Below are 12,989 nucleotides of genomic sequence, written 5' to 3'. Positions count from 1 at the left end.
CAGGGATAGAGAGCGCACTCAGAGATGGAGATGGGAGATGGAGGGTGGAGAGGTGAAGCCCTTTGATCTCTGGCAGAAGTGAGCACTGAAATAAAGACAGAGAGCGAGAGAGAGCAGCAAAGAAGATTGCAAACAAGGCATGCTCAAATCCCAACAGAAGCATGAACGCGAGAGGAAGAGACAGACAGACAGAGCAAGATAGAAGGAGAGAGAAAAGTCAAGTAGACTGAGCAAGACAGAGATGAAGAGAAAGAACGGTGGGATCAGACAAACAGAAATAGATAGAGAAGAAAAGAATAGAAGAGACAGAGTATGGAAATGAAAGCAAGGGAAATAGATAAGACCAGGATGTTAAAAGGATTTCAGTCCGGGGCTGTTTGGGGAGTTCGCTCAAGCCCTGTACTAAAGCAATTAGCATTGAACCCCTTCTAGGAAAGTGCAGTCTCTAACATAGTTAGTGTGTAACAACCAAGTCAAGCAAACCCCACGATCCCCATTAAACCTCAAGTTTTAATTGGCATGTCAGGTTGGGGCTGCGTTTCACAACCCATGAGCGTGCGCTCGGAAAGTCGGCCCAGTGAGTCTGCACATCTCTCTTCAAGTGGAAACCCAAAGACAGTAAACAGAGCAGCTACATTGCATCGAAACAGCCTGTGTAGTATGATAACAAAACTCAACATTAAATGTGAAAGGGATATTTCACAACAACTGTTGACAGTATGGCTGCACTGTGGAAGAAAGGGTGGGTGCTCTTGTGTTGTCACGAGTTCTTAAATTGCACAACCATCATTTCAAATTTACTTCGAACTGTCTGTTTAAAATGATGTACAAGAGAAGTTACAGCATAATGAATGCTAAAAGTCAGGAACAGTAGCACAAGTAAAGAGGATGAGGAACAGTCAGTCAGCTCTCTCAGTAACAGTAGCAAATTAGCTGCCAGTAGCTGCTGGTCATTCCAGACTCAGTGAGGCTGTAGCAGAGCGTGGTGAACTGAGCATAGACGTTTTGCTACAAAAGAATAAAACCTTTTATTTGTAAGAGAAAGTGTCTTCTTTCAAAAGTCATATAACTGCTATAGTCGACAGTAATTGGAAGGAATTCTCCCCAAAAATCAATTTTTTTTACCTTTAAAGCTTTATTTTTAATTTTTTAAATTACATTTAAATTTCTGTATTTAATGATAAATATAGCATTTATCAGTTAGAAAATTGTGCTAGCGCTAGCTAAGAAGCTATTCTTCATCAATAATCCTGTTAAATGTTGACTTTGAAGAAAGAGTTTGACATTTTGGGACATACGATTTCTTGTCAAGAATTACAGGAAAAGACTTTATGATTGTAGGTTAAACATAAAAACTGCAGCCAGTAGTCAGTTATCTTAGCTTAGCATAAAGACTGAAAATAGGGGGAAAGAGCTAGCCTGTTTTTGACCAAAGGTAGAAATATCCACCGGCCAGCCCCTCTAAATCTTTCTACAGTTTGTGTACTAAAATAAGCTCTTTCATATTCACTGTTCTTTCATCTGAGGTGAACCAGTCTTATCATTTAACTCTCAGAAAAAAGTGTATTCACAAAAATGTCAAACTATTCTTTCAACAGAATTATTAGGCCTTGTCAGTGGTCTTTGCTGTGAGGCTACTTGAATAAAGATTTTGTCAAATACTTGAAAAGTTTAAGAGAACTTTGGAAAACAATGTGGAAAAAAGAGGAAAAGAAAAGGGGCAGCTGTTACTTAAACACAAATCCATTTTGAGTTCAATCAGCAATGACTAAATCATAAAAAATGCTCCATTACGTACTGTACCACTACGTGGCCTGTCGGTATTTTGCCTTTTAAAGCAGCCTCGGTTCATTAAGGCAACAATTCAACAGGGAAATGAAACATAGCTTCTGCTGACTTTTCAGTACCTGCTTCCACCACTGTATCATTTCACTCATTTTCAGCAGTCACCTCCACCTTCTTGCTCTCAGCAGACAGGAGTCAAACCTCAGCACTTCCAGATTTGACAATTTGTACATTTGTCACATCCCTGTTGAACTGAGCAGTTACTTTCAGTTACTTGTTTTAGCTTGAACCAGTCCTACCAGTTAGCCTCCAGTCATTACTGACTTCAGTGGGTCAAAGCCTCAGGAGGTTGCATCTTTCTGGAAAGACACAACTGGAACCAACAACCAAGCCAAGTCATATTAATCCGCATGTCTCTGCCATGCTTACGCTTAGTTGAACAGCAGCTGTACGTCTCATCTCTGCTTCTGTTTTATGTGACTCACTGTCTGGAGGCGGGAGCTGCTGATGTGCAACAAGGATGTGTAGCGAAGAAAGTGTTGATCTGAGGGCTTCAATTACCTGATTAAAATTGTAATTATGATGTTTCTTCTCTGTGCCAGTCTGGTTTGGACAAAGTGTATTCACTGCTTACCTTGGAATATGGCAGCGTTCTGGATGATGAGACGCTTGAGTTGAGAACTGACAGCCTGCAGACCAGACTCCATGTTGCTGCGTGCGGCTACCTGATACCGCTCCTCCATCTTCTTGGAACAGCAGGTCGGGCCTTTGGTTTGGCAAACCTGCAGATCCGCACCTGGCAGGAAATCAACAGAGAAAGGACAGGAGTCTGGATGAGCAGAAGGAAGGAGCCGCAAAGCCACTGTTGTTTAATTTTCAAAAACAGAAGCCTCTTACTGTGCACAGAAAGACTCAGCAGCATCCTCTGCATGCTAAACACAGGAACCCTATCTCCAGCAGATTCCGCAGCCTTAATGAGCATATAATTATTATGTAGGGGCTGTGTTATTTAACAGGGTTGAAGTCAAAAATACATTGCTGCTTAAAAAAAAAGTAATTTAGATGCATGTTCAAGCAATACACCAAAGCGTTGCTGCTCTCCTCAGAGATCAGTTTGGTCAACACAAACCTTCCTACTACTGGAGGCTACACTTTTCATACTGAGAATCAAAAGAAAGTATTTTTTAGGCACAAAGCTGAGAGCTGGGAGCGGTGCAGCATCCAGACAGACAAATCTAGGTTTTGACATGCTTTCACTATTTATGACAAATAAACAGCCGTGAGTAAGATTGAAGGTGATGAAACAACATTTCTGCAACCTGGCCACAGACACTGAAGGCTGTTTACACAGATGAGACATAATTGGATTCCCAGAGCTCCTTTTTAAACGTGCAGATGTAAGCCAGTGAAAGCAAAACTAAGGCGACACAGATGTTTCACTAGGGCGATGTAGCCTCACACAACAAATCAAAGAGCAAACTCCCCAAAGAAATGTATTTAATTTGAAGAGATGAATCCCAGAGAGGTGCGAGATAAAAACTACACGGTTAGAATTTACTGTGATCAAGGAGCTGCTGCAACAGTGATGCACAGTTTTGTGTGAAGATACACTGAAGGATGTCTTCATAAAGAGCCATTCATGACACTACTGTCACTGAAAAACTGTAAGATGTCTAATCTGTTCTAGAACTTTGAAAAGGAGATGATGATGTTGTTCAAACTGATGTGAATTTTACAGTTTCTCCTTCAGAATTCCTCTGTAGTAAAACAAAAGCCCAGTGGAACACAAACTTTCTATACACAAACTGTAAGTTTCCACCTTATTCCCACACTACACCTTTAAAATGAGGCATACATAATCATAAATAGGGCACAACCGTCCCATGTTTAAATACAAAGAGCAGTTCCTGTGAAAATTCCTCTGCTTGGTGCTCCCCACCCCCACCACTCTCTTCATACCATGCGGGTGTTGAAAGCTTCCACATAGGGGGCCGCGGATGTAACGTGCCAAGCTATGTCAAAGTCTGTGGGATCTGATGCCTAAGAGGTGTCAGTGACAAGGGCCTGACTGACGGTCAGGCCCTGAACAAATGTCAGGGAAGACTGCCAGCTTCATCTGCTCGGGGTGTAGAGGATGGAGAAATGGAAGCAGAGAGATTAATTCGGCAGGGGAGGGACAGGCGAAGAGTGTGAATGCATACATATCAGAAAAGTCTTGATAATAAGCATGTCACAAGACAGGCTTTGTCAAGACGAAGGGTTTAACTTTATATGAAAATCTCTGCTGGTCTGAGACTTTGTCTCTGAGATCGTCAAACAATAGATCTTCAGAAACAGAGCTCAGACTGTAACAATGAAAACAGTAAGCATGGAAGGGAGTTCAACTAGCAGGAGGGCAACAGAGTGACAGACTTGATAATTAATAACTACTGCGGAGTCAAAGAGAGAACAGCTCCAGCCAGCTCCCTGCTCACTCCTGACTCCCATCAAGGTTTAAGTTGTAGAGTCTAATGAGTGAAACGGGCAATAAAGCTGTCACACTGCACCTTTTGTATGCATACTGACAGGCTTAATATCTTAAATCAATGCCGACAAAGGACTCCTGACAGATAAGATCAAGTTAATTTCAGGCTGCAGGTACAAATTATTAAGCTGTCAATAGCACCATATGTGAGGTGAGCACAGTCAGGGCAGAAAAGAGAGTGGGATTTAGCAATTATCTCTGTCAAAACAGACAGTTTCATCTGCGCCTTTGTCGTTTTGCAGATGATAAATGTGTTTCATTACAAAAGTACCACAGTGGTGGAGGATTCGGCAGGGAAAAGATTCCACGTAGAGCATCACAAATAATAAAATCACACCATCTAAATAAAGCCTTCTTTCTGACTGACTGATCACTTGGGACTAAGCTTCCTGGTCCTCCTTTTTGCTTCACTTCTTCCTCCTCCCCATGCTTTTTTTTTCCTTGTCACAGTTTTGTTCTAAGCTTGTTTCACTCCGCCTAGCTTGTGCTTAATAGCCACTGGGCATTGAGAGCACCTTTTTTTTTTAATCAGTGCACGATTAGTTAATTAGTCATTTTTCGTGTGATGGCCCATTCTCTCAAACAAAATGAATAAAGACAAGGTGTGAGCTAGGAGCCATTTAGATGTAAATTTCTCCAACACACAAACTCAGTTCAAAGTGATGGTTTTACATACTTTCAATCAATCAACCCTCAAAGGGCAGGCCGGACAATTCAACATGCAGAACATCTGCTGTTTTCATGAATGTCAAGGTCTTTGAATGCCTTTTTAAACATGCATTGATCGCCCTTCGGTTTGTCACTGCCTGATGTGACAATCCTTAGCTGCTCTTCTCATGGCTGAACCCTTCAGCACCAGGGATAAAAACTCCAGCACGGGTTCAAACACCCTCCCCTTACATGTTTATCAGGTCCAGACCAAGGGGACGGTGGCAGCCGCAAACACAATATGTGTCTCTAAGTTTCCCGGCACTAATTAGAAAGCTATCACTATGCAAGTTTAATGATGGAGACCATGAGGGAAAACAAGTTGTTTTAAGATATAGAATATGTTAAAAGCTATTCATTATAAGCATAAATTATACACAAGTACCAGAGTTGAGCGGAAGCACGTGGGAATCCCTGGCTTCCTCTCCAGGGCAAAATAAGGCAGTGTCACTTTGTAGAGACAATAAATGAAATGAAGATAGCGCAATGTACAACCAAGCAAAGGAATAATAAGATCATTAGCTACTGGGGATTGCAATTGTTTTAAGTGTTTTAGTGCTTCGCTCACTGCTCTGTTTTAGGTCGTTTGATGAAGCAATAATTTGAGCACTGGAAGCATGAATGTTGAAGAGCCCAGATTTTATTTTGCAGTCTTTCAAGTGTATGCAAAGCAAAGAGGCAAACAGCGCCTCGTTAAAGAAGGAATTTTCAAAAAGGGGGAAGTGAACAAACAAAACACAAATCAGTGATTCATTAGACAAAAGGACATCTCAGTTCAGGTCAGGCTGATCCACCTACTAGTGGTGTCCGCTGTTGTTCTGTGTTCAGTTTTTCATGATAAATCGGCCTGGACATGACATGACCCTGCAGCCAATTACTGAGAAATCCATATCTCTTAAACCTTTTGCAGCATCCGGTTGTGATATGTCAAGAAGCATGATGCTGTAATTGTTTTCATATTATAGCCAAAGAAGCAGCTTTATTTTATTGTATTGTGTACAACGACATTTTGTTTGGAGCCGAGGGCCCCCATCACGGGCAACTTGGGGCGTTTAGTGTCTTACCCAAAGACACTTTGGCATGTGGACTATGGGCACCGAGATTCGAACCCTCAACATTCCAGTTGGGAGACAACTGCTCTACCCACCTCTCCACTGTTCCAGAAAGAAAGAAAGAAAATCTCCTCTCTTGCAGGAGCACTGTACAGGATCTTCTATTGAAATTAGCAGCAGCTGTCAGCTCAGCCTCCAGAAAACTAGTATTACTCCTTCATTTAGTGCACATCTGATGCTGCTATCATGAACCAGGTCAGCTAAAGCTGTCAGAGATCCATCACATCCCCCGCTCAAACCGCTGCTGGCACCCATCGAGCTGGTTTCACACTCATGTCCTGGGGTAAGTGCACGCTGATGCTACTCATGCACCTCTTCACACATACATAACGACACAATGGAGTGAATTGACTCCACAGCCTCCATTTCACCTTCAGACCTTCCTACCACCCACAGCAGCAGCCACAACAAAGATGTGAGTGGTAGGCTGCCGCTCCTACAGCTGTGTGAGGTTTTGTTTTTTCTTATCTCTGCTGCAGCGTTGTTTCACTGCTCTCACTTCTTTTGAATCATGGTAGTGGAAAGAAAAATGGAAGCTTTTGATGTTTTGTGTGCTGCTCCCGGCTCCACATACAGCATTATTAGAATTCTGTTCTGCTTTCCTGTGGATGTCTCTCTGAATCAGCCACCTCCCCCACACAATACTTCGTATCAATACAGGCTACTTCTCTCTATCACACACTCACGCACGCACACACACATACACACACAGAAAGTGATACTTCCCTCAGTCAAATCAGAGCTAGCCATCTTCGGAGTTTAGTGTCATTAATCTTTCATTCGCTGGATGCCTCAGTGCACAATTCATGTTACATTAGACTACATGACTTCTGTTCTGCATTTACAGTGCATGGGTGGTGCAGTGGTTAGCACTGTTACCTCACAGCAAGAATGCTCCGCGTTTGAGCCCCGGCCGACCTGGGGCCTTTCTGTGTGCAGTTTGCATGTTCTCCCTGTGCCTGTGTGGGTTCTCTCTGGGTACTCCAGCTTCCTCCCACAGTCCAAAGACATGCAGCTTAAGTCGATTAGTGACTCTAAATTGCCCGTGTGAGTGCGTGTGATTGTTTGTCTCTAAGTGCCCTGTGATAAACTGGCGACCTGTCCAGGGTGTACCACGTCTCTCACCCACAGTCAGCTGGGATTGACCCTCATTAGGATACGTGGTATAAATAATGGATGGATGTGAAACAAGCACAAAGCTCAGGACAGTTACAGAGTGACACTTTTGAGATGAGACACCCCCTGCCCCCTCACAAAAAGTATGAAATAAATAAGAAGTGAAAATGCATATTTCATGCATTTGTAACCAAAAACAGGCTCTGTTTAATAACAGTGGATGGAAATTAAAATAATGACAATCCTACCAAGAGCATAAGCATTACACCACAACTTTTTTTTAACAGTACCTAAATATTGTAAAGGATAATTATGCACAATCAGTGTCACAAAGACATGCAGCTTAGGTTGATTGATGTCTCTAAAATTGCCCATAGGAGTGCATGTGGTTGTTTGTCTATGTGTTAGCCCTGCGATGGATTGGCGACCTGTCCAGGGTGTACCCTGATTGCCGGCCGGGATTGGTTCCGGCCCCTCCCGTGACCCCGTTCAGGGATTAAGCAGTAGAAAATGAATGAAAGTTTAATGTGTCACATGTTTTAAAAGGAAGCAGATGTTGGTGCAAGCATGGAAACACAACATTTACTATTTGAATGATGTCTTGTAGCACCACCAAGTTTTCTAGAAAATATATATTTTTTGCACAAATCCAAACACTGTTAAATAAATTAACACTTTGAATTTGTAAAATGTTGTTATATAATATCATATCTAACTATAAACCTGTCATTGACATTTCAGTAAATGTTTTTTACACAGTGTCACTGGGGAGTTTATATTAACCTCTATTCTTTGTTGAAATTGACTTTACCTCCTCATTGCTTATGGTCCCATAGAACCCCCCCCCCCGTGGAGTTTGCATGTTCACCCCGTGGGTTCTATCCGGGTGCTCCAGCTTCCTCCCACAGTACAAAGACATGCAGCTTAGGTTGATTGATGTCTCTAAAATTGCCCATAGGAGTGCATGTTTGTTTTAAGATTTAAAAAAATCTTCCTTTTGACACAAACTGTACTTGTATATTGGATGAATGTGCCAAAATAAACCTTTAAGCATGTTATCAGTCCATATAAGTATATATTCCTATTTGATTTGTTTGGGGGAAGGGGGTCATTAGAAACCAAAGGACTGTAATTTCCTTGACTTCCTAGACTTGTTATGCATTGCTGTAAGAGAAATCGTCATAGACTCGCTTGGGATTTGAGAGAATCAACATCCACTTCTGATATAAAGCATATGACAAGCCTTTGTATGTAATCAGCTTCTGCACCTGGAGTCTCTGGAAACAGAAGTAAAATGGGAATGTGTAAACCCAACTTTGCCTAGCTAAGATAAATTGCCTGACTGGTGAATTGATTTCCTGTATAAGAAATGGTTTAGAGCTGCCTGGTGTGTGTGTGTGTGTGTGTGTGTGTGTGTGTGTGTGTGTGTGTGTGTGTGGTGTCCAGCTTGGACTGACTCCCCAGTGAAGGTTCACAGACAGCCAGGCAGCTCTGTCTCACATCTGGGGAAACTAAATATTTCTCTTGGCTTGCTATACTTTGCCCTTTGGCTGGCAGATAAAATTCTCTGTGGTTTACAGGTGAAGGATGTATGTGTGATTAAAGATGGATGCAGAGGGCTCAGTGGCTGGAGCTGCAGAAACACACACACACACACAGATGGCAGCTTAATATGTGGTAGAAGGAGCATAAGAAAATATCCTTCAAAGTGCTCTCACATCTTTCCTGCTGTTTGAGTTGACGCATTTTGTGATTCGGTACACTCTTCCATGTTCACATAAGATTTAATATTTCCTTTAAATCAGGGCTGTGAGAGTTGCACACTGAGAATGGAGTGAAAACAGTTAACCTGATGCACTTCCCTGTGCTGACATGCCACTAAGACACCCAATTACCATTTGCATCTGGCTGTGATTCAGCCACATGAGAAGCATCTCAATTTACATTCTGAACCAGAATGCATGCAACAGGCTTAGCAGTACACCAGGAGGACGGGGAGTTGTTTCTCTGTCCCCTAAAGACCTGAATTATTTCACCATGAAGGTCTCATCATGTCCTACATTAAACATTTTTCAAGAGAGGCTCCATCCTCATCTGAAGCAGTCTGTGACATTTGAGCTTCAGGGAACAATAATTGCCTTGTTTGGGTGAATGCATCTCTTAGAAAATTGTTTTCAGGGTAGTCGCAATTCATATCACACCGCTAATCTATATTCTATGACAGTGTGGCTGAGGAAAGGCTGCCCAGAGACCAGCCTGAACACGACTTTAAAGCAACTCATCATCATCAAAAGAGCAACAATCCTCAAACTTAGGATAAGATAAAAAAAATGCAAAAATAAAACGGTAAAAGATGCTCATTAGGTGTCAGTAAGGTTTGGATCAAATCGATTCTGTAAATCTGTTTCACAGTTAACTGCTGGCTTATATAATCCAACCTGCATTTTTAACAAGGTACTTAATGTGGGAAATAAATTGTTCTGAGCGGGTTGGTAAATGTGCAGCCACAGGGATGAAGAGCGTGTGTGGGATGGCTCTCAGTGCTGACACTGGAGAGGTCAGCAGCCTTGAAAAAAAGCTCGATGGCGTTAGAGAACTGTTCGTATTGTTCACTGTAACAGTGGAACAGCAGAGCTGAAATTGTATAAATCTATTTTAGCGCACAGAAGTGTAGACAATCGGTAAGGATGCCGTTACCAGATGTGTGCGTAAAGCACGGAGCTCTTTCTACAAGCTTAAGGTTGATGACAGTTACCTGACACTGGGGTTTCGGGGACCCACTTGGATCCAGGGTGCAGAGACTGAAACACTGTGCGCACGTCCTGGCAGTTTGGCACCTGTCCGCCGTGCAGGGCGAACAGCGGGAGGAAGGCGCACAGGAAAAGCGCGCTGTTGACCGGTGAACCAACCATGACAGCCGAGCACCACTTAGAATAGAGCAATAAACAGCTGAGTTCAACTTCAACAGATTAAAAGTTACAGGACGATCCCGTGGTTGCGCTGATGAGGTGAAGCTGCAGCTCCAGGATCTGCTCGGATCAGCATCCTTCCCTTTCTTTCCTCTTCAACAGTCCGTCCGCATGGAAAGCTCCTCGGTTTCACCTACTCCGATCCCGATAACTTAAGAGTCCCTGTTCACTTGCTGCACAGACTCTCAGCTCGTTGCTTAAATGATAAAGACGCTGGATATATGTGCGCGCTCCCTGAAAAGCGCGCGCCCAAAAACATGAACCTGCGCGTATAAAGAGATCTCCACTCTCGCGTAATTGCAGTGATGTAAGGGATACACTGTCCCTGTGTGGCTGCAGGAGTGGAGCTATAAGGGGATTCATGCGGCTGATGTCACACTAGATGAATGGCACTGTGTGTTATCGGGTGTAATTGGGGCAATACCTGTAGAGTTTAGCCGACTATTCACACAACACAGGCGCCGCCTTGAGATGAACATACATTACAAATAAAAGCATAAGTTCTGAAAGTGAGCTTTTATTATCCAAAATACACGGCGAATGTGTGCAGAAAGCAGGCGGGACACTCGGAAAACTACAGGACCAAGATAAAGTCAGTCTCAGTTTCATTCTCTGTAAAAATCTAATTTAATAACATAACCTAACAGCCTTTTTATTATTATTTCCTCTTCTCCTGGACATTTACTTCACTTAGATTCAGCCAACCAAATTGAAATGGTGCCACCTAGTGTTTTATAGCCCATTTGCTCTGCAAACTGACAAATATTCATCAAGTCACCGAAAAACACTTTTATTTTTACAGTTTCTCTAAAACATATCTGGACAAAATGGGACAATATAATAAATGTGTAGCTGTTTACAACATCTGCTGGGTTGCAGATGGATACTGTGCAATTTCTGAGATTGTTTCATGCACTGAAATTGCAGATTCATCCAACTGAAAACAACAAGACAAACGGCGATGGCAAAGAAACATAAAGTTGATGTCTGTTGAATCTATGGCTGCAACACAGGAGAAAAACAACAACCATCCTCTTATGCCTGTGGTGAATGAGATTTTTTAAGTCTTTAAAGTGTTCATCAAAGCTTGCAACAAGGGAAAACAAAGCCCATGTATCTCTTCCTTTTGGCTGCATATCTGAGAAACACAGAGCTTTGCATGGATTTGCACAGCAGGGACTGGCAGAAGCTGAGAGCAAACCAACAAAACTCACTGTAAACCCAGCAGATTTCCACCTTCAAATACCATAAACTCAGTCTGACACAAGGGGGAAGGCGAGCAGCAATACCCGAGTGCACAAACTGCAGTAGATCTGTGTGTACTACCTGCACTGTGAGCACTTTGGAACTGCAAGTTCAGCCGAGGAGTCAGAAAGTCATGATTCAATAGCGACGTCTTGGGGGAAAGATGTGTACAGACGTTATACTGGCTGACAACAATTTATTCACCTACCTGTTTATGCAACACAACATATTCAAATATTGACCCCTCATCTGCACTGTGAAACTATTAGGAACAAATGTTGTACGTTCATCATGCACATAAATACAGTAGCTCGCTGTATGTTAGCACACACTGTGCATGTACAATAAATGTATTCTGGTTTCAGAATTACGTGCCTTGATTTAACCCAGTTACATATTCTCATATGTTGCATAATGAATCCAAAGTCAATCTTCAGTAAGACCATTTCTCAAGGTGAAATACATCTGCTTCTGATTCAGTCCTCTCAAATATGAATGTTGGGCTTTTTCTACTTTTAGTTGCAGAAACAAAAATTAATAAAAAAAAAAAAACAATGCTACCTCAAAATTTAGCAATTTGTTTATAGAGTATTCAATCAACTCATCAATAATGAAAATAATCATTAGATGCAGCCCTACTTCTTGGTTTTCTTGTTCATTTTCCTCATACAACTTCAAATGATGATCTGTTTTAAGATCTTACTGTAAGTTCTGTGTAACAACTCTGTTATCATCAGTTAGGTTTTTGTAATTAAAGCTGCCACACGTTGGATCTACAGTAGCTAAAGGGAACATTTAGAAACTAAAGACATATTCCTGATTAAAACACACAAGCACAACAAAATTTCATCTTATAAGTAAAGCAGTTTGCAGGGTAAATGTAGGGCAAAACATTTCAGGCACTGAATAAGAATGAGCCCTCCATCCAGAAGGAGCAGCTAGGGCAGTAGATACCGAAGTATTTCACTAGCTACACTAGATGCACCTTAGCTGGAGGACCATACGAGGCGTGGGAAGTTGGAGAGGAGTGATGCGCTGGATTCCGTCCAACTCCTCCAAGCATGTGTCTTCCAGTCACAGCCGTCTGAAACACAGCAATTCAAATGATAGTAACAAATGAAGATAAGCATTCCCCCACTTCTACAACTCATCATTCACTGAACACTGTGCAAGCTGCAGCACCGTGATGGTTACGGCCTTGCACCATCGGGGGCCTAATGGAAGGAAAAGGAGGTACAGTAAACCAAAGCAAAGCATCCATTTACAGTTTTTCAAGCATGATGAAGCACAGGGTGTTAAACTATATCATTTAAATAATGTATATCTAACACTTAAGATTCTACACATAGAGTTTTAGTCATGTTAGTGACTGTTTGCCCAGCAGTGATTGGTAACAGGAGGAGGAAAAACAGTCTACAGAGACTTTAAAATGTTTACTGTAGACACACACCATATCATTTGAACTAGCAAGGGTAAAAACAAATGCCCAGTAAGACAGCTATACATTGACCTATGTTCAAAAAAGTGACT

The 12,989-nt window shown here is 42.1% G+C and overlaps 1 protein-coding gene across 1 annotated transcript in view; it reads right to left on the bottom strand.

The window, feature by feature from the left end:
* gpc3 (glypican 3) overlaps positions 1-10,494 on the bottom strand; it is a 106,167-nt gene extending 95,673 nt beyond the window's left edge. The window contains exons 1-2 of the mRNA XM_020595550.1: positions 10,001-10,494; positions 2,420-2,581 (exon numbers count right to left, since the gene is read on the bottom strand). Coding sequence (XP_020451206.1) covers positions 2,420-2,581; positions 10,001-10,157 — 319 coding nt within the window. The 5' untranslated portion in view covers positions 10,158-10,494. The remainder of the gene's footprint in view (positions 1-2,419; positions 2,582-10,000) is intronic.
* Between the last annotated feature and the right edge of the window lie 2,495 nt (positions 10,495-12,989).

Source organism: Monopterus albus, unplaced genomic scaffold, assembly GCF_001952655.1.
Source record: "Monopterus albus unplaced genomic scaffold, M_albus_1.0 scaffold27.1, whole genome shotgun sequence".
Lineage (NCBI taxonomy): Eukaryota > Metazoa > Chordata > Actinopteri > Synbranchiformes > Synbranchidae > Monopterus > Monopterus albus.
Note: the sequence above shows the minus strand (reverse complement) of the source record. Positions and strands in the feature narration are given on the sequence as shown.